Raw genomic sequence first — 27,478 nt, forward strand, 5'->3', positions numbered from 1 at the left:
TATATATATATATATACTAGCTGGTGTAGCCGATAATTCCCGGGGGTAAAAATGTTCTATTCGAACGCCTTATTACTTTGATGTAAGAGGTGTATTTTCCGTCACGAAAACGTACAAAAAGCTGTCAGTTGGAAGAGGGAGAGATTGTTGGACGTTGGCGAAAGAGCTTTTCAGGGGTTGGTGAAAAAGATTGTCGAAGGTTGTCGCGAGAGGTTTTCGGAGGTTGGCGAGAGAGATTGTTATAAGTTGGCAAGAGAGGTTGTCTGAGGGAGAGGCATCTTTGTTCCAAAATTTCAGTCTTGCAGGGCTTCGTGATACACAATGTTTTTGGTTTTGCCGTTAAATTTTACGGATTTCCAACTCTACAGCGTCCGACATAGAGCTGTCCGTGAGAAAAAGCAGCTCTTGCAAGATTAAGGCCTACCACTTCCAATGTCTGACCCTGTGCTTTGTTGATGCTCATTGCAAAGCTTAATCTCAATGGGAATTGTAGCTTTTTGAAATCAATTTGTGTGTCGGAAGGAATCAGAGGAATCTTTGGAATGAAAACATCTTCACCACTTACTTTCTATAGGTGGTATGACTTATTTCCATTGAGTGTTTAAAAAAAATAGTTATATAAGAGAGATATGAAGCCACAAACACACACCGTTTTTCCACATATGTAGTATATATATATATATATATATATATATAATTTTAATCCAAAAGGGAAACAAAAAAACAACAACAACAGGAACAATTACAGTATTATTATTAATAGGCGCTCAGGAGATGGAAGCAGGGAGGTATGACGTTTCGAGCGGAGCTCTTCGTCGGAAACATAAAGAAGGAAGAGAGAGGAAAGAAAGATCCCAGAGCGGGCAACAGGGAAAGAGAAAAAAGACGACTGGTGTTTACGAGTTGCACATGGTGAAAGGCGGATGTTGACGATAACAAGAGCAAAGTGGGTTTTTAAAGGCAAAAGAGTGGAGACAAGGTTGGTAACCCAACAGATGTGTGTGTATGTGTGAGTGTGTGCATGTGCGTGTGTGTATGTGTGTGTGTGAGGCGAGATGAAAAAACAAAAAAATAATATATATATATATATACACACATACACTCACACATAAATTTATATACTTATACACATTCATGCACACGCACACATACGTGTGTGTACCTGTGCTTATATCAATTACAGGATCAAGTTTTTACTTTTCTGCATTTTATGAGAAACACGCATGTATGCGTGATTTATGCTATAACTTATGACACGGATATATTATGCGGCGAAATGTTTTAGTACATAGAAGATTTTTTCCAGTCTGATTCCTCGCATATATAGATGTTTCTTTGTCTACTTGCTTATTTTTTCAAAACCAATATTTTGCACAGTCGTTGAAAACAGATCTTGTAGAAACCTCAACGAGAACAGTCCAATATTTTTGTTAGTAGAAACACAGAGACACTCACGCATGCATGCACACAGACACACAAACACACACACACACACACACACACACACACACATGTATATATATATTAGGCTGAGTAAAAAGTAAGCAACGTTCTGAAACATGAAATTCATCACAATATATTTCAACAATGCGGAAATTTTATTCATCAAAGTAAGTACCATTACAATCAACATACATTTGCCAACGAGTTACAGGTTTGTTTATTCTGGTAACATAAAAATTTGGAGTTCTGGAGCTGATAAACTCTTTGAACACACTTTCAGCATCGGTTTGATTTTTGAACTCCTTCTCTCGCAGGAAACCATCAAGGTGTTTGAAAATGTCGTAGTCGGTAGGAGAAAGGTCTGGGGAATAAGGAGTGGGGAAGGACCTTGTAGCCAAGTTCCCTCAACTTTTGGAGCGTCGTTAGTGAAACGTGCATCGAACTTGTCATGAAGAATGATTGGACCTCTTCTTTTGACCAGTCTGGGACAGAGGAGTAGCGGCTTTTCATTTTGCCAATTTCATGGCAATATGTTTCTGCAGTAATGGTTTTTCCGAGTTTTAAGAATTTATAGTGGATGAGTCCGACAGTGCACCACCAAACAGTCACCATAACCTTCTTTTTGAAGAGCTCGGGTTTAGGAAAGGTTTTCGGTGCTTCATTTTGGTCCAAAGACTGAAAAGAACGTTTTTTATTATTGTACAGAATCCACTTTGCATCGCCAGTTACTATACGGTCGAGAAATGGATCGGTCTGGTTACGGAGAAGAAGCAACGAGCACATTTCATATCTGCGCATTTCCTGATCTTCATTCAAATCCTGTGGTACCCATTTGGGTGAGCTTTTTAAATTGTTTTGGAGAGAAACAACTAGTCAGTTGGATATGCGAGCCTCACAAATATCGCTTCGGATCCGCAGTGGATTCTTTCTGCCTCCACCCATCGTCATACCAATGTATAGTACTGGCTCCGGTAAATTTTGATCCCTTCACCCGCACGATTTTCACTAAGAAAAAAAAACTCGGATTTTTTGCGTGGAATCAAGTACCCTGACCTCCTAATGTGCTGCAAACTCCTTATTTTTGTTCGGAAAAAAAGTGGGGAGCAGAGTGTAGTGGGTGCTTTTCAAGTGTGACTGGCACGGGAGTCAGTCAGATGGCACTGGCATCGATCACGCTCGAGTGGTACTTTTTACGTGCCACCGGCACTAGCGCAGCCGATGCCAGTACCGGCGGCATGTAAAAGTACCATTCGAGCATATTAGGAGGTCAGGGTTCTTGATTCCATACAAAAAATCCGAGTTCTTTTTTCTTAGTGAAAATCGTGTGGGTGAAAAGATCAATAGGGGTAGAGGTGAAATTTCTGAGAATTCCACCTCACCCCACTCGTTTTACGGACCCAAAAAAGGGTTATTTAGCATATTAGGAGGTCACCGGAATTTATTCAACGAAAAAAAAAAAGACTTTCCAATGATTCTGAGTTATGGGAGGGGGGGGCGGTTTTCCCCTCGCCTTTTTTCCAAACAAAAATAAGGAGTTTGCAGCATATTAGGAAGTCAGGGTACTTGATTCCACGCCAAAAAATCTGAGGTTTTTTTTCTAGTGAAAATCGTGCTGGTGAAAGAATCAAATAATACCCTGGCCCCTTCCACGCGCATGCTGCTCTCCAAAGAATCGGAATGCGTGGCCTAGACGCCACAGGCTTCTCTTACCAGCTCGAGTCAGCAGGGCTAGGCTGAAGGGATGAGGTCGACTTTGCCTTTCATCCTTTCGGGGTCGATTAAATAAGTACCAGTTACGCACTGGGGTCGATATAATCGACTTAATCCGTTTGTCTGTCCTTGTTTGTCCCCTCTGTGTTTACCCCCATGTGGGTAGTAAAGGAATAGGTATAAGGCCAGATGACATAACAGTTTTCCTGTTCCGCAGTAGTAAGCCTTTCACCTGGGATGACACATGCTGCGGTACCTTTTCCAGCGGCAACTTCGTGTGTTCGGGCGCCAGTCCAGGCTTCGCTGCTGGTCAAGCCGAGAAGGGCAAACAGTTAAAGTATCAACCGCTCTCTCACAGATTTGTGATCGAGCCTGTGACCATGAAAACATCCAGCGTTCTTGGGCCCCGGACTACATCCCTGCGCACTGCTGTCGAGGCCGAGGTGGCAATCAGCAAGTGTGAATCCTGTGAGTTAGAGTAGCTGTTCCAGCACGTATCCCTCGCCATCCTCCAGAACAACGCCTTTTCCATTTAGTCCACTGGACCATGAGATAGATCGACTTGTCCTTTTTAGTTACAGCTGTTGTACCTTACTGGTACGTACACCCTTCTTAATAATAAAAAGTTAGTTATTTTACGTCAATTATCCTTCCTCCTCCCTCTTCTAAATAAAATAGGGCACGATTTAGGGTGACTTTGTTGTACCTGCGACGCTCAATCTACCTGACGATTAAAATTTTTAATGGAAACTATAATTTCTGGTTTGGGTTTATTTTTTTTTTTTTTTTACATAAACTTGGATAAAGCTTCCCTCCACCAAACAAACAAATAAATAAATAAACGACTTATTTCACATCATAAGGTATCCAAAGACTGGCTTATATTTGTTCCTGTGGGATCTAGAAATTATGTTACAAGCTGCCGTTCAAACTGAAAAGATCCATCTATTTAATTGACTTATATCCTTCCCTGTGTTACTTAAGTTACAAATGACGTAATTTTTTTCTTAATGATGGACTCGAAACATTATATTAGAAGGGGAAAGAATTCGTCGATCACCGTTACCAAGGATCTGTGGGACACAAAATGGTTGAAGATGACAGTTGGGTATTTGTTTTCTTTACTACTTTTATGTTCTAACTTTTGTTTTCTTTACTATCTCCCTAAGACTCTTTAGTTTTTGTGTATAACTGATGACCAATTTTTTTTAATTGCTTAATGTCAATTTCTTCTCGCTCTCTTCAAGAGTATATGTCTTTCTACGAAGATGGTGATTAATTTCGTCGCTACACGGAAATTCTTTATTGATGCAAATCCTTCTAGTGAAAAACAAAATGGCTTTATATATATATATATATATATATATATATATAGTTGTGTGTGGGGTAACGTCCGCCCTTCTCCCTGCCACCCTCCGGAGCTGTATAAAAAAAATAAAGGGTAATGGGTGCTAACCTTCCCTCTTTGACTAAATACTATAATACGTGTGTGTGTGTGTGTGTATAAAAATGGGGTAACACTAGAGATGAACAGACACGTACGAAGCCAACAACGAATCCTCTAATTGTTGTTTGACATGCTAGAAATAGCAGCCTAGTTCCATGCCATCAGATCCTACCGACTTCAAAAAATGTGCGAATACACATTGGATAATGTAAACATAGAAATAATATATCTGAAAAAATAAGCTGAATTTCCTAGTCAGGATCATCTTTAATCATAGATGTACTAGATCAGAGCTGACTTTGGGCTAAACGTGAACAACAGACGCTGACATACTTGTTCTGAATTATGCTGAGATGAAATTCGAACAACCTGTAACGGTATGACATAACGATATTGCACAATAGCTGAGACGAATATGTTTATTCTATTTGCGAATATATATTTGTCTTGCTTTAAAACAACGATTCTTAACCTTTGGTCCACAAAAATACTACTGGGGATCGGCGAACTGCGTTCAAAAGTTTGAAATACTGCTTTGTAAAATTATTCAGTTGCATTGAGAAATGAAATTGGGAATATGGTTTGGTTATTAGTTAATAAAATCAATTTATTAAGTAGTGAGCACTTTCAAAAACTTGTGATATATAGGAACATTAGCATTCTTTCGGTATTGGTCTACAGTGTGTCATTGTGTAAGGAAACGACGTCATTCACCTTCGTTTTCAGTCTAACCTCGTTATCTATGTAATGAGGGAAGGTTGTATGGGTGAAAGATGTAATGTGCCAGTATCAAAGGATTGCCAGAAAATTAATTTAAGCAAATGGAGTCGTTGGTGGGGAAAAGATTGGGAAGCAATTGGCATATGTATGTAACAACATTGGGCAAAATTAGTCTTATTTATGCTTAAATTTAGCTGAACAAAACTTCCAGTCAATGAAAAAGTTTTTAATCCAGTATAGTGTATCATTTAATAGTTTTACCCTGTTCATGTTTGTGTGTGTGTGTGTGTGTCCATCCATCTAGCATGGCTTGGATGATTTTCCAGGAGCTGGCAACCCAGAGGGCTGTGCCAAGCTCTAGTATCAGCTTTGGCATTATTTCTATGATTGGATGCCCTTCCTAATGCCAACCACTTTACAGAATGTACTAGATGCTTTTTATATAGCACCAATAGGGTCACCAAATAGCTTGCATGACAGTAAGAACCCCTCGACTGAGAGGGGGAATGGTATTGAGGGAGGTGACTTTGTGCGATGATGAGAAATTAAAATAAGATACAAGGATAGAAACAAGTGTCTTGCTGTAGAGGAGAAACTTGGCTACCCCAGTCTAAAAGAGAGAAAGAAGATGGTGATGATATGCTAGAGAATCCTTGAGATACAACAAGAATATGAGTGGTATAGAGGATTGGACAGGGTGAGTGAGCAGGAAGTTCATGAGAGTGCAAGAAGAGGGGCAAAGGGGAAAGTAGTGAATAGTGAATATGAGTATATAGGGGAGCAGCAGGACAGCAATGATACAGTTAGCAGTGGGTGAGGGACAGGAAACAAAGATGACCCAGCAACACTGGGCTTCAGGGGCAAGATGGGGAGAGACAAGCATAGTGCTTAAGGAGATGTAGTTTGGTTCAATGACAACATAGTGCTTAATTAGATGAGTTTGGTTCAATGGCAGTGGGGAGAGTGAATTAATGTAACGTGGGTGGAGAATACATAATACAAACCACTTCCAGAAATCAGTTTTGTTGAGCTAGGCAAGTCTTCTCAAGAACCTCATTGCCAGACATCTTGGTCCGTTGTCATCTCCTCCATAAGGCTCAACAGTCTGAGATCAGTCCTCACTACTTCATCCCATGTCTTTCTGGGCATCCCCCTGCCTTCTGCAGATAATATCTGCTTTAAGCAATCAGCACTTCTTTATGCAGCTGTTCTCATTCATGTGCATCACATTTCCAAACTATCATGGTCTTCCCTCTAGCATGCTACATCTGATTCTTCTTAGCATGTTAGCACTTTGTTGTACATGCATGCTGATGTTGTACATCATTGGAGAATACTATTTATATATATATATATATGAAGGTAGGCTGGTGGGTTTTCATCTAAGGGACTATAAGTCAGAAAAAATATGCCAATAGAGCAGATATATTAATCTCTAAGCTAATATATAGCTTTTAAGCAAATGAACTTGAATGGGAAGATCTGCAAACAGATCTCTCACTTATTTTGGAGAATTTGTTGCAATTGCTTCCTCCAGAGTCATATCCCAATCATATTCATCACAAAAAATCATGTAAAAAGAATCACCGAAAACAATCGTAGTAATGAAAACATAGGAATCCAAAATTTCAGGATTGCAGGTCTGGATCCAGCCCGGAATGTTTTTAATTTACCCACAGAGTTAGCCTTTAGATTATAAAAATTGTTATTGTACAAAAAAAATGTTTCACAAAAAGTTGTAAAAAAATCACTGAAAACAATCACAGTAATGAAAACATGGGAATCCAAAATTTTGGGATTGTGGGTCCAGATTCAGCACAGAATATTTTTAATTTACTCACTGAGTCAGCCTGATTCCAAAATGGCATGATATGTTGGGCTATGGCTTCTAGGAATAAAATTGAAAAAGTGTGACACACTGACATACAGAATATAAAGTTGGACAAAATGCCACTAAGCATTTTGTCTAGCATGTTAACAATGATAAAAAGGGAAAGAAGAGGAAGAGAAGCTAGATAGAGAGGAGAACCAAGTGACAAAGTATAAACCAGGATTTAATATTTTAAGAGAGTGTGAAGATATATAACAAGAAATATTCATTTAAACCTATTGGTTCCATGGTTCCAAGCTTGAATATAATTCCTTGAGTGTGTGTATCTATAGTAATGTGGAGATGACAAATACTGATAAAAGGTTAATGAAGAGGCCCATTGTGTCAAAGTGAATGATGGTAGGTTGACCTGGTATGCATGGTAGAATACTCTGAATAGAATAAATGCTCTGTGGTATTCAGATATGTTACTTCATATTCTTTAATGAAAATCATACATCATCAAACTTGTCTTTCATTAAAGAATGCCACAGTGCTGAAATATGCAGATGACATCAAGCTGTACCTCGAAATAAAGAGGTCAGATCCTGTACACTATAGATCTCTATTGAAAGCAGACCTGGACACAATGCAGCAGTGGATCATGGACTGGCAACTCAAGCTGGCTGTGGACAAATGTACCACCATGCATTTTGGGAGGAGAAACCCAGCGTCCACTTACTCCCTCCACAACACTAATCTCAAAAAGTGTTCGTGTGAACGTGACCTGGGTGTTATTGTCGACAGCGATTTGCGTTGGACAAAACACATCACTAAAATTGCCAAGAAGGCTAAGCTGGCAGAATTGTTAGTGCATTGGACAAAATGCTGAGCAGCATTTCTTCCTACTCTTTATATTCCAAGTCTAATCACAGCAAAGATCAAGTTTACCTTTCATCCCTCTGGCCAAACAAAATTGTTAACATGCTAGACAAAATGCTTAGTGGCATTTTGTCCAACTTTATATTCTGAGTTCAAATTCCACTGAGGTTGAATTTGCTCTTCATTCTTTTGGGGTTGATAACATTAGTATCAGCTGAATACTGGAGTCAATGTAATTGACTATCTCCTTCCCCAACAAAAAATTTCAGGCCTTGTATCTAGTGTGAAAAGGATTATTATTATTATTATTATTATTACTACTACTACTACTAAGGCATTAAGGCGGCAGCTGGAAGAATCTTTAGCATGCCAGGCAAAATGGTTAGTGGTATTTTGTCCATCTTCACGTTACGAGTTTAAATTCTGCCTTTCATCCTTTCAGGGTTGATAAAATAAGTACCAGCTGAGTACTGGGGTCGATGTAATTGACTACCTTGTCCCCCAAATTTCCGGCTTTGAGCCTATAGTAGAAACTATTATTATTATTAAGGCAGTGAACTCACTGAATCATTAGCACATCAGACAAAATGTTTAGTGGCATTTCTTTCAGCACTTCACATTTTGAGTTCAAATCCTACCAAGGTTACCTTTGCCTTTCATCTCTCCAGAGTTGTTAAAATGAAGTACCAGTCAAGTACTGAGGTCAATGTAACTGATTAACCCCCTCCCCTCAAAATTGCTGGTTTTGTGCCAGAATCAGCTATAAAATTACCACTTAAGAACTGAGTCAATGTAATTGACTGTACCTTCTCTCCAAAATCTATGACTTGGTTTTCATATTAGAAATCACTGGCCCTCTACCTATGTAAGAAATTATTAAAATGCTCACAAAAAAATTCCTCATCTTATGCCTATATTGTACCTTGTTTTAATAGCACTTTGATGGCCTTCTCTGGCTCAGTGAAGAGTTGAAATGTGAAAAACCAATAACAATAGTGATGAGTTTTTATATTAGAGCCAAATGTGCTTGCTTTGGATGGTTTGCCTGGCAAGCTCTATGGCTACATTCCACACTTGTTCACTCCTCTCTTGACACATATCTATTGCAACAGACAACTGACAAGGAGTATTTCCGTTTGAGTTAGCCAGATATCCATAGCACTACTGAAGAAAGATATGGATAAGAGAGACATTATTGATAATGTCTGTACTCTCTTAACACAATTTTTTTGCCAACATGCTTGAGAAGAGAGTGGGTCATGCAGACAATGTGCAGTTCCCAGCAGATTAGTTTTCACATCAGTGAAAACATCATAGAGAGTGTTGAATAATAAACCCGGCTTCATAGCCTTTGGTAGTGTCAACCATCTTTACTTGCCAGTTACTTTTAATGACTCTGCTTTCAGAGTCTATATCACTTCAAAGTACAACAGTTTATGGTCAGGGATCAGATTAAATGGCTAGTGGGAACTGTTCTAAGTTATATTTTTGGTTTCTCTGTTATGTCCTCTCATTGCTTCAGTATACTTTTGTTTATTAAATTATTGCAGGAGCAATAATAATTTAAAGTAGACATGGGAAAGGGTTCAGTATGTCATGGTTAACACTGTGCAGGTATGTGCCGAGGCTGCAGTATCTACTGAAATTCCTGTTTGGTGAGGTGTTGAGGTCACTGTTTGTAAGGCATGTTTCCTGTAGCTTGTCTCTTTGATGAAGCTGCAGTCCTGCATTGAATAAATTCAAAGATAAGGCACTTAACATGTAGAATGTTGTCAAGACTGGCACACTCATCTCCTAGTTGAGCATTGTGGCCAGTACTATGTCAACCGTTGCATTCTATTGCAGGTGTGGGTTAGTGGTGAACAAGATTGACAGGTGTTTGAGGAGGACTTGGGTATCAATAAGGATCAACTGAAGAGCCTATTCTGAAGAACTTTCTTTCTGGAGATTAATAACAACTACCAGAAATCCTTGACCTGGCATTGCCTGTTTGTGACAAATTTTCCAATTTGTGATAGCAGATATAGAAATGAGCTGGGCCTTTCCAAGATACATGCAGAGTGATGAAACCATTCTATATGAATTCATTCAATGCCTGAGAGGTGCTGACCTGTGGATCTTTGTTGAATAGTTGAATAGCTGTTGTTGCTTGTAGGACAGGTCTGGAAAACTTCTGAAACCATCATACTGTGCTGATTTTCTTTGGCTGGGAAGAGCCAACAGTTTTCCTTTGTCTGAAAGCTTTGGCAAAAGAGGTTTTATGGTAATCACGCCTAAAAGATCTGAAAACAAGTGTGTTACTCTTCATCAACTTTTTCAGGTTCCAGTTAGAGAAGAAGATCAGCAGGGAGAGGGAAGTGCTGCCCTCCAGTAAATTTATCAAAGGTTTAGTAAATTATGGCATATACTTGTTGACCAAGGAATGACAGCTGGAAGAGGGGCTTATTTCTAATAGTTAGAGAAATCCAGAATTTGTGGGGTTCATTGATTGGCCCTAGCTGACTCTATTGGCATTATATAATGCCATGAACTGGGTAAACATTCTTTTTCACTTTTTACTTTTTCTTTCTTCATCTATATTCATTTAATTTGAATATAAATAACCCCACCCATTTTTTATAACCTGTCTGTGTAATATTCCCTTACTAATGTCTTTTTGGCAAATAAAAGAAATCATCATTATCATTGTTATTGTTGTTGTTATACTATAGCTCTTGATTGATAGAAACAATGGAATACCAAATTAAATCAGATACATGCATATACATAGATACATCTACATACATACACACATACATAGATACATATACACACATGTACATAGATACACACACTTACATACATGCATGTATGCATACATACATACATACATACACACATACACACACACACACACACATACAAACAAACAAACACTTATACAGTTGTTAACTTATTATATACAGGCATATATAGTGTGCTAATGATGCATAACAGGACCAGTTGCAAGGTGATTGTTGAAAGAATTAACTGTAAATTGCCCTTCATAAGTGTTCACACCTCCAACCAAAGTGAAACTAACAGGGACCATTCAGGGGCAGCAAAATTAAGCTATGCTCCCCAACCAGATGAAATCTCAGACCCACAGAGGAATCCCTGCTCGTCCAAAGACTAGTGTGACTGAGAGTAGTAAAACAGCAAACCACTCCAAGTCTAATGTTGGCAGAGTCCATTCAGCACCAGTGTGTGAAGCGCGTTCAATGTTAAGAGGAGATAATAATGACAAACCACCAATACAAACATCAACTGTGGCAAAATTCAACAAGCCATCTGCCAGACTCAACCCAAAAACTATTGATCCAGTAAGTAAAGACATTTTCCTTTGTTTTATGTAAAAAATTTTACAGATATTCTGATGTGAGTAAATCTTTTTGTGATCAATGGTTGTTTAGATGGGAAATTTCATATATTGCATTGAAATATCATTATGATTCAAAAGCAATTCTGTTATTAAGGAAATTTCTACATAAATGCTTGCTCTTTTAGAAATAGCAGCTAAATGGTGCTGGAGTGGCTGTGTGGTAAGTAACTTGCTCACCAACCACATGGGTACGGGTTCAGTCCCACTGCATGGCACCTTGGGCAAGTGTCTTCTACTATAGCCTCGGACCGACCAAAGCCTTGTGAGTGGATTTGGTAGACGGAAAATGAAAGAAGCCCGTCGTATATATGTGTATATATGTATATATATGTGTGCATGTATGTTTGTGTGTCTGTTTGTCACCCTAGCATTGCTTGACAACTGATGCTGGTGTGTTTATGTCCCCGTCACTTAGCGGTTCGGCAAAAGTGACTCGGCTTACAAAGAATAAGTCCTGGAGTCGAGTTGCTCGATTAAAGGCGGTGCTCCAGCATGGCCTCAGTCAAATGACTGAAACAAGTAAAAGAGTAAAATGTCCTTCATGTTGCACCCTAATATTTTGAAGAAGGGAAAAAAAGGAAAGGGACATGGAATAATGTAATTTTACATACTCTATGCCTTTTATAAACACAGGATGGTCATGGCTTGAATGTCTTTCATTATATGTCACTTCAATCAAGACTAGTCTTGGGTTGAATAACAACAACCTTTGTGTTTATAAGGCTATAAAGGTTCTGATTCTTAAAAAAAGGACATTATTCAATCTTGTCCTAGATTTTACCTAAAATGACTAAAGGATCATACTGGAACATCCTCTTTCATATGACTGCTTAGCAAGTTTGGTCTTGAGCACAATATCAAAATACCTCACTAATTGTCCACTAACATTCCTTAATAGCCAACCTTAATCCAAATGATTATTAGGTCCATTTACATGTTCATTATTTACTAATGTACTAACCTCAACATTACTTTAACATAGCTACATGTTTAACTACAATCTTATCATTTGTTTATATCATAGGGAACATAGTTCTTTCACACTCTAACCAAAATCACTGTTATAGAATATAAGCATTAAATTGGTAAACTGACTTGTTTGATGAAAGGCTGTACCTTAATTACACAACCTAAGATATAGATGGTGGAGGCACGTGGCTTAGTGGTTAGGGTGTCAGCATCCTGATCGTAAGATTGTGGTTTTGATTCCTGGACCAGGCAACACATATTCTTGAGCAAAATACTTCATTACACGTTGCTCCAGTCCACTTAGCTGGTACAAATGAGTAACGCTGCGATGGACTGGCATCCTGTCCAGCTGGGGAACACATGCGCCATTGAAAATGGGAAACCGGGCCCATGAACCTGGCTAGGCTTTAAAAGGGTGCATTTATTATTTTTAAGATATGGATGCATAGTGTATTATCATTCAACACCCACTTTTTCCATGCTTTTATGGGTCAGATGTAGTTTGTGGAGACAGGTTTTCCACATCTGGATGCCTTTCCTTTCACCAACCTCCACCTGTTTCCAAGCAAGGTAATATTTCACCATGTTTTCCATGTGGATCTTTGTTGAATAGCTGTTGTTGCTTGTAGGACAGATATAGCAAACATCTGAAGTCATCATTCATTTTCTTTGGCTGGGAAGAACAGGCAGTTTTCCTTTGCCTCACAGCTTTGGTAAAAGAGATTGTGGTGGTAATCATGCCTAAAACCTCTGAAAACAAGCATGCGACTCTTCATCCAACCTTGCTTGTTTGATAACACTTTTCTACAATCATCACATGATGTCAAGACAAGAGTACACATGGCTATAGTAGAAGATATTTACCCAGGGCATGGTGCGATTAGATTAAAATCAAAACCACATAGATTTGATGTGAAATTCTTAAACACTCACTTTTTACCTCATCTTTTACAAAAGTATATGTATGAAGACATTGCTTTTTTTTAAAAGCTAGTTCTCTTCGTTTAATCATGTCGGATTTTTGACTGCTTATAATAAATACTAGGACATTTATATAAATTTTTAGAATAATAATTATCACAATTTTCACAGCTTTCTCTGCCAACACTGACTTCTCTTCTATACACAGTTCAATACATCTACCAAGAATCAATCACTTTTTTCTACAGTCTACATTAATGGTGGCATTCCCTGTTGGTAAGTTATACTCCCTTTCTTTGTATGTTCTTTTTAAAAAATGGACTATAAATAAGTCTGGGAGTGAAAGAACTTTTGACTTTTGAGACTTTTAAGTGTAACCTTCTTGCTGAAGTCTGAATTTGACATTAAAATATATATTTTTGTTGATCATTTAGTATTGTATTTATTCTAATAGTCTTAAATTCTTTCAAAAGTCATTGAAAGGTCAATTTACATTTTTATTTTTTTATGTTTTATCTTTCTCCTGTTTAAGTCAGACTGCAGCCATGTTGGGACACTACCTTGAGCTACGCAGCTGAATGAATGAATTCCAGTGCTTACTCTTTTTAACCCTAGTACTTATTCTGTTGTTCTCTTTTAGCCAAACCATTACGTTACAAAGACATAAACAAACCAACAATAATTGTCAAGTAGTGGAGAGAATAAACACAAACACATACAATTATTCATTCACGAGGCATTGGTTGGCCCAGATGTATCATAGAAGTTACTTACTCAATGTGATGTCCCATGAGATTGAACCCAAAACTACATGGTTGCAAAAAGAGCTTCTTTTCACAATAAATATAATTACAATTTTTTGTATATTTAATAAAATTTCCTTTAATGAGGCTCTAATAGATTACACTTAATTCAATGTGGACCTCTAATATAAAAATGAAGTTCCCATGTTTGCTATTTGTATATATCTGGTTATTTCCTTAATCATCATGTTTGCTATTGACATTCCATTTTAGTACAGTTTTTGGCCACCAGCCAAAGCATCCTAGGTTCAATCACCATCAGCTGTAGCTAGACAATACCGCATATGATGCTTCGGAATTTACTAACCATGGCTTTCATCCTTACTGCTTCTCTCTTCTCTACCGTTTATCAACTATGAGCTCTTTCTTTCTGTAATTATATATCCATACCACACACACACACACCTCCCCCTATGTCCATCTCTATACATTGATACACTCTTATACATACACTACCCTGTCTCTTCCTCCTCCTTCCTAACTCTTCTCCATAGAACCATATTCTCACCTGGATCCTAACCCTTTTTTTTTTCTTCCTTTCCCACCACCTTTCTTCCTCAATACTTTTTCCCATTCATTTATTCTTTTCTAATGAAGGACTAATGCCTGAAATGTCAAGACTCTTCTTCTTCCTTTTAAGTGTTAAGCTAATACAACATTTGTTAAAACTTGTCCCTCTCATGCTGTCTTCTTTTTCTGCTCATTTTCTAACATATATACTAGGGCCAGCCTTTTTTTTCTATCTAAAAGGGTTTCTATCCCAATATTTACATGCTATTATTTACAGCTTTATCTACTTCAAGTTTTACAGTTAAAAACAACTTATATATACATATATATACTAAACAAAATACAGATACATGTACAACTAACAGACCTGGGATTTATCTCAGATTTCCTAACCTATCCATTAAGTGGGTGAAAAAATCAGAAGTTCCGTTGAACTAGATTCTAGTATTTTGTGGCTGCTATCTATTAGTGGTAAAATGTTAGAATTGTGTATAACTTCCAGTCAAATTGGGGCAAAATTCCAATCAGGTGCACAAGCCAATAGAATGCCTAGCCATAAATCATTAGTGACACTGGCCTGGCTATATGATGGAGTAAAGTGGCTTAAAAGAATTACAGCCTGTTGCTGTAATTCAGTATTCTCAGGTACATGCAGGGTTGTAAAGTTCAGAAGATTGCTTCCCAACTGCAGGGTTTCAGGTTTAGTCTCACTGCATGGCACCTCTACCATAGCCCTTGGCTGACCAAAGCATTGTGAGTGAATTTGTTAGGGGGTAACTACTTGGAAGCCCATCCTGTGTGTGTGCATCGTGTTTATTTGTATGTGTGTGTATATATACCTATATATGTGTGTATATACATACACAAAATGTATATACACACACACACATATATATCAGGTCAACCACTACAGCTTCATGAGACCTGGTAAGACAATTACAGCGGATGTATACATCAACCAATTGGATGAAATGATGAGTGTACTTGCAATTAAACAACCAAGATTTGTCAATAGAGACAGGCCTATTCTCTTGCAAATCAATGCTCGACCACATGTTGCACAAAGAATGTTACACATGTTACAGGAACTGAACTTGAAAGTACTCTGTCATCCACCATATTCACCAGAACTTGCACCAACTGACTATCACATTTCCCAAGCATTAGACAACGTTTTGCAAGGGGAAAACTTCAAATCTGAAGAAGATGCAAAAGCAGCCTTTCGTGATTTCATCACTTCTTGCTCTTCAAAATTCTTTGCTGCTGGCATAAATAAGCTATCAATAAAATTGCAACATTGTGTTGATGATTTAGGTGCATACTTTGATTAACTACATTGCTTTTTGTTGAGATAAAGTAAAATAAACTTTCAGTTCAAAATCGGAAATTTCATTTTTAATGACCTGATATATGTATGTGCGTGTGTATGAGGAGATGGATGGATACGTGTGTGTGCGTGCCTTCATGCTTGTGTTTTCCCACCACTACCACTTGACTACTGTTTTAAATTTTTTTTTTACATCACCCATAACCTAGCAGTTTGACAAAGGACATCAGTAGAATAAGTCCCAGTCTTAAAAGTAAGTCATTTCTTCAATTAAACCCTTCTGGGTCGATTTCTTCGACTAAGACCCTTAAGGCAATGCTCCAGTATGGCCACAGTCCAATGACTGAAACAATGAATAAAGACGGAAAAAAGATCAGAAATAAACGGAAATGTCATAATTAGAGAGAACATGCGGTGTTAACTGACATTATTGTTTAGCTGAGGAAGCAAGGGAGGCAACTTGATGGATATTACCTGTATTGACCAGGATCGTACATAACTGCAACAGGGGAGACAATCGATGAACGATTGAATTTTGAGTGATAGCAGACAGAGGTAGGATTAGCAATGATAGAAACCAGACAGATGAAGGACAAAAGTAGAACTGACTGAAGACACAGGTGGAGACAAGTAATTCTTAAACAAGCCAATAAGGCAGTTTCTGTGTAATCATTCTACCTGCTACATATGGCAAATGTCTTTCAAATTATACCCTGTGTTTTAATAGAGAATGCAACTGACAATGTGATCCCTGTTACAAAAGACACGTTAAATAATGGTGTCTTAGATACTTGTAAAAAGATTGGATGGTAACTACTGGAGTGCTGTCGATCATAAGCTTGCATGATTAGGGCTGACCTGACACTAAACCACAGGCTGTTCTTTCATACCATACGAAACATTTTAATAAAACCATGCCTGTCGGATTGATATGGTGATTTAAAAGGACAGCAATTATTGTGCCTTTCAGAGATGTAATTGCAGGCAAATGACTTGACCTGAGATTGCATTAAACAATTACAACGTGGAATACTTAACTAGTTCTTCAAAAACACAGCAAAGATTATTAACTTCACTCAAACATTTATTATTTAGATGCAACGAAAATTTTGATACTAGAAAATAAATGTTTAAGAGACATTAACTCTCTTTGTGCATTTTTGAATTATGATATTTCCATTAATTATCATCATCATCATCATCATCGTCGTCGTTTAACGTCTGCTTTCCATGCTAGCATGGGTTGGACGGTTTGACTGTGGGCTGGCGAACCAGATGGTTGCACCAGGTTCCAGTCTTGATCTGGCAGAGTTTCTACAGCTGGGTGCCCTTCCTAACGCCAACCACTCCGAGAGTGTAGTGGGTGCTTTTACATGCCACTGGCACGGGGGCCAGTCAGGCGGTACTGGCAACAACCTCGCTCGAATTTTTTTTTTACACATGCCAACGGCACAGGTGCCAATAAGGCAATGCTGGTAACGATTCCACTCGAATGGTGCCTCCTACATGCCACTGGCACGGAAGCCAGTTAGCCACTCTGGCAACGATCATTATAGTAATTGATAACCACAAAGATGATGATTCTTCCTTTAATTATTCCACATTGCTCTTTACAGTTTGGTGCATGGTTCAGTGAAGCATAAACTCTCGTGGTCAACTCCACCAGAATCAGTTCCATTTGATCCAGTCCTGGTTACACTAGCTGAGGTTTGTTGAATTTATTTCTCCTTTGTGTCTTCAGTTCATTTTGTCTTTAGCCTTCACTGTTAAGAACTTACTGAGGAACTGTCTTCATTGTCCTCCTCATTTATACATGCATACATATATATATATATACAGGATTGGCTGTGTGTTAAGACGTTTGCTTCGAAACCACATGGTTCCAGGTTCAGTCCCACTGCATGGCACCTTGGGCAAGTGTCTTCTACTATAGCCTCGGGCTGACCAAAGCCTTGTCAGTAGATTTGGTAGACAGAAACTGAAAGAAGTCCTTCGTGTGTGTATATATGTGTGTGTGTGTGTGTGTGTGTATGTATTTGTATGTATGTGTTTGTTATTTTCATCATCATCATCATTATTGTCATCAGCAGTAGCACGCCATACGAAATGGTTTGCAGTTTCTAATCTGTCTTTACATTACAAGTTCAAATTCCATCAAGGTTGACTTTTCTTCTCATTCTTTCTGGATCTAAAAAAATGAGAAGCAGTTGTGTACTGTTATCAGTGTCATTGACTAGCCCCTCCCCACAAAATTTCAGACCTTGTGCCTGAAATTTTCTACAGTTGAAAGAATTATTACTATTGTTATCATAATTACCAAGGTGGTGAGCTGGCAGCATCGTTAGCATGCTGGACAAAATGCTTAGCAGTATGTGGTCACTATATTCTAAGTTCAAATTCTGCTGAGGTTGACTTTTCCTTTCATCCTTTCAGGGTCGATGAAATAAGTACCAGTCATGCACTGGGGTCAATGAAATCGACTAGCCTCCTCCCCAAAAATTTCACGCCTTGTGCCTATAGTAGAAAGGGTTGTTATTATTATTGTTGTTGTCATCATTATTATTATTATTATGGTGGCAAGCTGGCAGAATCATTAGCACACCAGTGCTTAGTGGCATTTCGTCTGCCGTTACGTTCTGAGTTCAAATTCCACCGAGGTTGACTTTGCCTTTCATCCTTTCGGGGTTGATAAATTAAGTACCAGTTACACACTGGGGTCGATGTAATCAACTTAATCCGTTTGTCTGTCCTTGTTTGTCCCCTCTGTGTGTAGCCCCTAAAGAAATAAGAATCATTAGCACACCAGACAAAATACTTAGTGGCATTTCATGTTTTTATGTATCAGGTTCAAATGCTTTTATTATTATTAAGGCAGAATTGTTACTGCTCTGGACCAAATGTGTTGCGGCATTTCTTCTGGCTTTGTGTTCTGAGTTCAAATGCCATTGAGGTTGACCTTACCCTTCCAGGTCAAGTCAGTAAAACAAGTACCAGTTGAGCACTGAAGTTATTGTTATTGACTAATTTACTCTCACCAAAATTTTAGGCCTTGTGCTTGTAGTAGAAAGGATTATCATTATTATTATTATTATTATTATTATTTAATTGACCTGCTGTAATTATTTATTGACCAACTTCATAAAGGACAAAAGTTGTTAAGAGAATACGGTGCTGGTGATGATCTTAGAATTAAACAGAACACTGTTTCAAATATTCTTTTCTGTTGATTCTGTTTCACCAGGGTCTTAGAGAAACTGTGCACCCTTACAGATTTGTTGCCAAACAAGGGTTCAAGGAGCTGCTAGACATACCCGAAGCAGACCAGAAATGTATCGCTGTTCTACCAAAGTTAATACAGCCTCTCCGGGCTGCTCTAGTGAGTATTTTTTTTTAAATCCCTTACTACTACTATTATTATTATTACCACAACTACTAATAATAATAATAATACTTTAAAGGCGCAAGGCCTGAAATTTGTAGGGAGGAGACTAGTTGATTATATCGACCCCAGTATTTCACTGGTACTTAATTTATCAACCCCAAAAGAATGAAAGGCAAAGTCAACCTTGGCAGCACTTGAACTCAGAACTTAAAGACAGATGAAATGCTGCTAAGCACTTTGCCCGGCACACTAACAATTCTGCCAGCTCACTACCTTAAATAATAATAATGATAATAATCCTTTTTACTATAGGCACAAGACCTGCTGGTTTGTTGCTCTGAGACATGTGTTGCAAGCAAAATAGTTTTAAAAACACTCAGAACTACTGATATCAACCTCATAATTATTGAAACTACCTCAGAGTGTTCAAATCTATTTGAAAGCCTTTTCACTCTGACACATCTTCACTGCTATCTTCCCTCTTTGTTCCAACTGGGACAACCATGTATCTTCCTTGTATCAAGATATCTGTTCCTATGCCTCTATCATACTTTAACCTCTTATCATCTAGCATACCTCCCTCAATCTTACACCCCATTCTATTGAAGGGTCTCGTCTTGCAAATTACTTGATGACCTTACTGGTGCCATGAGTACACTCTGTAAAGTGGTTAATGTTAGGAAGGGCATCCAGCAGTAGAAACCATGCTAAGGGAGTTTGGTTCAGCCCTCTGGCTCACCAGCCCCTGTCAAACTGTCCAATCCATCCCAGCATGGAAAACAGACAATAAATGATGATGATGACAATCATCATCATCAAAATAGTATTGTTGAGAGAGTCAGCATAATTATCTTATACTGATAGCTATTCTATCAACCCCTGAGGAATGAGAAACAAAGTCACTCCAGAATGATAATGCTGAAATGTTAAATTTTGACTCCCTTAAGTTATTTGTTATCTTGACATATTACTTTGTTTTAATTCCATCCTCAAATGCTGATAAAATTGTTGTATTTTTTTTTCTCTCTTTTCTCTTTTCTAGACTCATCGTGACGATAATGTATTTGAGAATGGACTAGAAGCACTCAGCCAGATTAGTGCCACAACTAAAGATGCCCTTAATATCCACCTGAAATCATTTCTGCTTGCTGTAGGTTCATTTGATTTTGTGTTTTTCTTTCTTTGGTATATATGCATTTACACACACTCACACACACACACACACACACACACATCTTCAGTCAATCAGTCAGTCCATCCCTTGCATGTTTGCACAGCAGGTAGCAGATCCCCTCCAGTGTTCTTAATGGGTTGTTCTCTATGTTTTCCCACTGTCTGTTGACAGCTTTAGGTTCAGTGCTATATAGCCCATGGTCTTCCCCTACTTCCTCCTGCTGATGTTCATCAACCACCTGTCTGCTGCAACATGTGATCAGCCAATCACGTTCTTTATTCCATTATTATGTCTTAGAATCATGGTGACAATATTCTTCTGTTTGCATGTTGTGTCATAATGACATCAATACAACACATGGCAGGTGGGTATCATATGTCTTTAGCTGAAGTCTAATTTTTCAGTAAATCAAAGAATGATCCATGTCACAGTCAGCTCTCTAGAAGAATCAAATCATAAGCACATATCTCAAGTGGCAGCGTTTAGTGAGTATCAGGTCAGTGGGTACCAATGTCTGAAGTGGGAAAGTCTCCAAGATACTTTATGCTGATCTTCATTTTGGATGTAATTGTTAGTGACAAACAATCCATAGAGTGTACAAAACTCAAGCAACTGTTTGTCTGTTGTCATTTATGCTTGTTGTCCCTGGAAGCTTGGCCAGAAGTCATGATCGGTACCCACTTTAGCACTTAAGTTGCCTATCTGAATTATCCTTGAGAGTTAGTCATAGAATTTGTCTTTTGTAGAGTTGGGGGTCTAGGCATAGACACTGACAATGTTGACAGATCCATCAAATGTATGGAGTTAAAGTGAAAACAATTTATCTGGTCCTTCTTTTATTGGGATTCACTATCTTCAGTAGTGAGTTTCTAAACCCTTTTCCTACCAGAAAATAATATAGTCCTTCTCATTTAACCCTTTCGTTACTGTATTTATTTTGAGATGCTCTCTGTTTCTCTCAATTACTTTAAATACAACAAAGAATTTAGTAAAATAACTTAGTTATCATTCAGCTAATGTTAGGAACATAAATTGTGACGATATTGTGGAAGATATTAATACAAAATTTATGAAAACAAGACAGAGCCGGTTTCAGGCGGGTTGGTAATGAAAGGATTAAAGTTCCTGATTCTGCAACATATTTTTTGTTGTATTTCAATGCCCACATATATTTTAGTAGTTCATTGTTAATCACTGCTATCTTTCATGTGTCACTGATTTTCAAGAGATTATCAGGTAGTCTAGTGGTCATGGTTTGTATATTCCAGCATTCTAAACTGAGTGCTAGCTTCTTCTTTTGTTTTCTTGTATTCTTAATGCAATACATACCATTCGTTGAGGCAAACAGACTGTGGGAGGAGCATCTAATTGGCTGGGATCTGCCCAGCTTGAGATAGGTGATAACTACCTCCATCAAAAGCTGCCCTTAGCTCAACACCAATTTGAGAGCATGCTTATAACTGGTAGATGTTGCTTTCCATGATGTGCCACTGCAGTTAGGTGGCACTAGAGTGTTCCACACCAAGACACAGCACCGTGTATGATTGGTTAGTATGGGAGAATAGCAGTTTATGCAGCAGATCTTTCCTCTCCACACCACTAATGTTCTCCAACAGAAGCACAAGGATCAGTACACCTTGTCACTAGTGTTGTTGTAGAAGTTGCCAGAACAATGTTGAGAACATTGGGGTGTCTAAAAGGTTTCAGCTCCCGATTTTTTTTCATAGAATTCTCTTCGGGAAGAACACCTGGCTCAAAAAGTTCCATCCTACCAGTGCCAGTATGGAAAAGCAGACATATAAATGATGATATTTACATATATATATATATATAAGTATATTACAATTCCTAGCTAGAAAGGCAACTACTACTAGTTTCAAATACAAAGGTCTGGACCTTCTTCAGGTTGTGAGGTTGGACAAGGGAATTCAGAATTTTCTTCCAGGAATTGTCATATATTTTTGACTATCCACTACATTCACCTCTATACCCCAAGTATATAAGAATGCTCTTTACTTTGGATTTACCAGCCCAGTATCATAATATACACCTATACAAAAAGGTACAAGAGTAAAGGTGATGTTTTAGATAGAAGTAATTACACGAGTATCAAATTGTTAGACCAGGTCATGAAAGTTACAGAAAGAGTTTAGAGCCTAATTAGTTAAGAAGCTAATTAGGTTAGATAAGACACAATTTGATTTTGATTCAGAGAGAAGTACAACTAATGCCCTTATTCTAGTGAGACAATTGCCAGAAAAGTACTTAGCTAAAATTAAGACATTGTACTTGGACTTTGTTGACCTGGAAAAAATTTCAACAATGTCTTTTGTTCTGTATCTGGTGGTCTCTGAGGAAGCTAGGTCCAAACAAATGGTATGTGAAAACCATACAAGCTGTGTAAAGGGTTGCTGTCAGTAAGGTGAGGGTCACTGACAAGTACAGCGATGTATGTATATAACGTACAGATAAGCTTTTACCAGAGCTCAGTTCAGGGCTCATAACAAGAATTTGAGATCGGTTGTCCTTGTGAACTATTATGTGCTAAGGACCTTGTCCTTATATCAGAATCTATGATAGAATTAGAAAGAAATTTCCGGTGTGGAAACAAAACTCAGAATCTGAAGGCCTTAAAGTTAATGTGGTAAAGAGTTCTAGCCAGCAGGAAAACAGACAAGACTCTTCTCTCTGCAGGAAAATATTCCACTAGTGCTGGTGTTATAAAAAAAGCAGCCAGTACACTCCGTAAAGTGGTTAGTGTTAGGAAGGACATCCAGCCTTAGAGACCTTGCCAAAAGAAACATTTGGTCCTCCATCCAAACCATCCAACACATGCCAGCATGGAAGGCAGATGTTATATCATAATGATGATGTTGATACATATAATTTAGGCCCCTACACACACACACACACATACACACACACACACACACACACATATACTAAGTTACAAATATATGCAAACAAATAAAAATGAATAAACTATGTATATATTTTAAACACAAGCCTAATAAATACATCCATCCTATCCTTGTCATGTGACACCATTTTTCTGACTGTCACAGTTGGCCAAACGCCGGATGGAGAAGAAGTACAGAGATAAAGTGATTGAAGTGCTGGAGGATCTGGAACAGAATGGTGGCACTGTGAGTATCTTTGTCATTTATGTTACACAGATTAATTTCAGAGTGGAGTCAATTCTATAAGGGAAACATCTAAAGCAGTGGTTTTCAAATGGGTTCCATATGACCCTTAGGGGTTCATATAAGATTTAGTTGTTGGAAATTATCTCTTATTATAAAAGGCAGATTTTATCTGCCTCCCTTTGTAACTTATAGAAATCTACAATATAGGATTTCTTCAATTACAATTTACCTAACATTTTTAAGAGTAGAATGCATCGGGTCATGCCAGGTCCAGTTTTTAAAATTTAAACTCCAATTAAGCAAAATTTACAGAAAACTCACATTCTGGTGTGTATGTCAAATGTTTTTCTTAATGTGGTTTACACCACACGCAAACGCACACACACACAAAGGGAGCGAATTGTTTCACTGACGCTATCACCCTTCTCCTCCTTTGTCTTTGCAAGTTTGCAGCTATTAAAGTGAAAACAGTGAATCCGACAGCGATAAAGAAAACGAATTGGTACCTGAATGGAGTGAAAATTTAAAAACTGTTTCTTTCGGTGATTTTTCTGAAGAAACTGCACCAAGCCACAGACTTTCCCAGAAGAGTAAAGCCTTAGACTATTTCTATTTACTTTTTCGAATGAGCCCATTTGAAATCATTACGGCAGAAACGAAACGTTACGCTAAACGTAAACAAAACGAAAGAAAGGATAGTTTGTTATTTCCCACAACCTTAAATGAAATTAAGGCCTATTTTGCCATAAATATTATTATGGGTATCAGAAAGTTACCCAGAATAACAAATTCTATTGTAAAATTTTGTTGTATACCCAATTGAATATTAGCTAATAACCCATTTTCTATAGCGATGTTTGAACAAAATTTTAATAATTTTATATATTGTTGAATTTACCTGTATCTACCTGCAATTATAGTCACTTTGTGACAAAAATTATAGTATAGAATTGGTTGAGGACATTTCATTAAATTATCTTCCAAAATTCACGTTAATATATTGATAAATAAAAAAGTTATTGTTGTTTAATGAAACCAGACTAAATTTATGATTACGGTAGAAATTAATTGAAACACATAATGGGTGTATTTTGGTCAGAAATATAGTAACGAAAGGGTTAAGAAAAACCAAAAAATAACATTTTCTTTTAAGAATGTGTATATAACTACGTGACTTATATCTTTATATATAAGAGTGAAGTTGTGTATCTGTCTCCTACGATTTAGATTCCTAACTACTCCCACATTTTGCGGTGCAGTGTAACCAAAACCGGGTATCTTATAGTCGTGAGTCATATCGAGCCCTTCTGGGTATTAGCGCGCGTCTACGATGAGTCTACGATTTAAAAAAATTTACCATGATATTTTTCCATTTTAATGCATTTTTTTCGCTATTATATAAGGGAAGTAACTCTCTAAAAATATCTACGATGTGTCAACGATTTAAAAAGAAATTTACCTTAATTTTTTTTCCATTTTTGATGCATTTTTTTCCTATTTTTTGGCTATAACTCTCTAAAAATGCTTATATAGTTATTTCCCTTACAAACCCGAGCAACGCCGGGTGATACTGCTAGTGTATAATAAATCAGTTACTCTTCTCAATACATAAAATATTTTAGCAATGATAGCTATATATATATAAAATGAAAGTGAATGGTTCAAGGGAAGCTATTATATATATATATGTCTATCTATCTATCTATCTATCTATCTATTTATCTATCTATTATTATTATTAACTTTATCTATTATTTGTTTGTCCACCAAAATGAAAGTGAATGGTTCAAGGGAAGCTATTTTGTATATGTATCTATCTATTATTATTATTATATATATAACAGGGAAATTCTGTCCATTTCTGCGTTTGCTTGTTAGTTTGTATAAAATTATACAATGATACATAAAAATAATTTCTGTTTAACAGGTTTAGATGGTCGTGGTCTCACATGGTGAAACCATCTAATAACAAACCCATTCAAAAATCTGAAATAATACATATACGTACCAGAGGGGAGAGAGAAACACACAACCAAATAGAATGTTTAAGAGAAGATTTATTGATATGTTAACATGTGTGTCAGTGTGAACATCATGAATACAGAATAATAGACAGGCCATCATGAGAACAAAGTGTATGTGTGTATAGGCATGGATATATGCATGTGCATTAGGTACATATAAGAATAGCAATGAAGTAGACAGTGAAAGAGTCCATAATGAGAAGTTAGAAGAATGTTCATAGACACAAGAAATGAGAGTACCAGTTCAATTATACAGGGTAATTGAAATACTGTATCAAGTTGCAGCGATGATGCGAAGCTGGTTGCTGCACATGTTGTACGGGAAGTTGTGGCTGTAATACTGCTGCTTGTTACAGGAGTTATTGCAGGTTGTATATTCACTGCTGATCCATGGTGAAGCACTTTACAAACAATGAAGTATTGGAACCTATGCAAGTTGCTGGTTGAGCTGTGTACATAGAGAGATGATGTTGACGACATTAAGAAGATGATGGTGGCAATGAAGACAGAGGTTGCCATAATGCTGTTGGACGGGTGTTGTCATCTGGTGTTGTTGCAGGAACTGACTGTGTCTTATGTGGTCAGTGGCTGGACCTTAAAGGGTTTGGAACGAAAGACCTCAAGACTGGGTTTTTATAAGGAGCTGTAGGCTATAACTGGGTTGAAAGTTTAGTGTCCAATGAAGGAAAGTTGGCATGGGTGCCAGTCATTGAATTTGGTTCGATTTCACTTGTCTCAACAGGTCTTCGCAAGCAGTTTTATCTCCAAAGAAGGAAAGGTACGCATAAGTGGGGTGGCTACACCCCTGGTAAAGGCCACAGGTTATGGTCTCACTTGTCTTGCCGGGTCTTCTCACGCACAGCATATTTCCAAAGGTCTCGGTCACTAGTCATTGCCTCGGTGAGGCCTAATGTTCGAAGGTCATGCTTCACCACCTCATCCCAGGTTTTCCTGGGTCTACCTCTTCCACAGATTCCCTCAACCACTAGGGTGTGGCACTTTTTTACACAGCTATCCTCATCCATTCTCACCACATAACCATACCAGTGCAATCGTCTCTCTTGCACACCACAACTGATGCTTCTTAGGTCCAACTTTTTTCTCAAGGTACTTATTCTCTGTTGAGTATGTACACTGACATTGCACATCCATCGGAGCATACTGGCTTCATTCCTTGCAAGCTTATGCATGTCCTCAGCAGTCACGGCCCATGTTTCACTGCCATGTAGCATGGCTGTTCGTACACATGCGTCATACAGTCTGCCTATATATATATATATATATATATATAAACACACACTCACACATAGATTAATTCAAAATCACTTATTCTGGGAAAGACGGAATGGGTTTAGTGGATAGTGCAAGATCTGGGTGGGAAGACATAGGTGATGAGAGGAGAAATCAGTTGAATTAGGTGGGTCTTGATGTAACAGGTCAATTTAATCCATTTTCATGAAATTCTTTTCTCTTTGATCTTTACAGGAAACGCTGGTAATTATAAAATCCAAGATCCCTACATACAGCTCCATTAACAGATGAAAGACCAGATGAAAGGATACATCTGGTGGATATCTGTCAGTCATGTGACCTGTTTCAGTATGAAATGTGAAGAAGTAAAGCAAAGGGGAGGAAAAGAAGATGCGGAGGAGAGAGACTACTACTAATTTCAGTCTTTAAAGTCTGTTCTTTACTTCTTTCCAACCAAATTATACAACCATGATGTCATACAACCTTCATATCAGCTATTTTGCCACATTTAAGTATCTATTTCTGATAATTGTATAAAAACCACCCAATGCATCTTCAA

General features: G+C 37.8%; 1 protein-coding gene across 4 annotated transcripts; it reads left to right on the forward strand.

Annotated features, from left to right (window-relative positions):
- The first annotated feature begins 4,166 nt into the window (after positions 1-4,166).
- On the forward strand, positions 4,167-27,478 carry LOC115219477 (PACRG-like protein). 4 transcript variants are annotated; one of them, XM_029789647.2, is made up of 8 exons: positions 4,167-4,261; positions 10,958-11,353; positions 13,511-13,578; positions 17,559-17,649; positions 19,184-19,318; positions 20,367-20,474; positions 23,564-23,644; positions 27,154-27,478. In XM_029789647.2, the coding sequence occupies exons 2-8, from the start codon at positions 11,105-11,107 to the stop codon at positions 27,208-27,210; spliced, it is 789 nt and encodes a 262-aa protein (XP_029645507.1). In that variant the 5' UTR covers positions 4,167-4,261; positions 10,958-11,104; the 3' UTR covers positions 27,211-27,478. The 4 variants fall into 4 exon arrangements, with proteins under 4 accessions (XP_029645507.1, XP_029645509.1, XP_036364717.1 ...); XM_029789649.2 differs by lacking the exon at positions 19,184-19,318; XM_036508824.1 differs by lacking the exon at positions 10,958-11,353 and having other exon boundaries at positions 4,223-4,261.

This window comes from Octopus sinensis, linkage group LG14 (genome assembly GCF_006345805.1).
Source record: "Octopus sinensis linkage group LG14, ASM634580v1, whole genome shotgun sequence".
Classification (NCBI taxonomy): domain Eukaryota; kingdom Metazoa; phylum Mollusca; class Cephalopoda; order Octopoda; family Octopodidae; genus Octopus; species Octopus sinensis.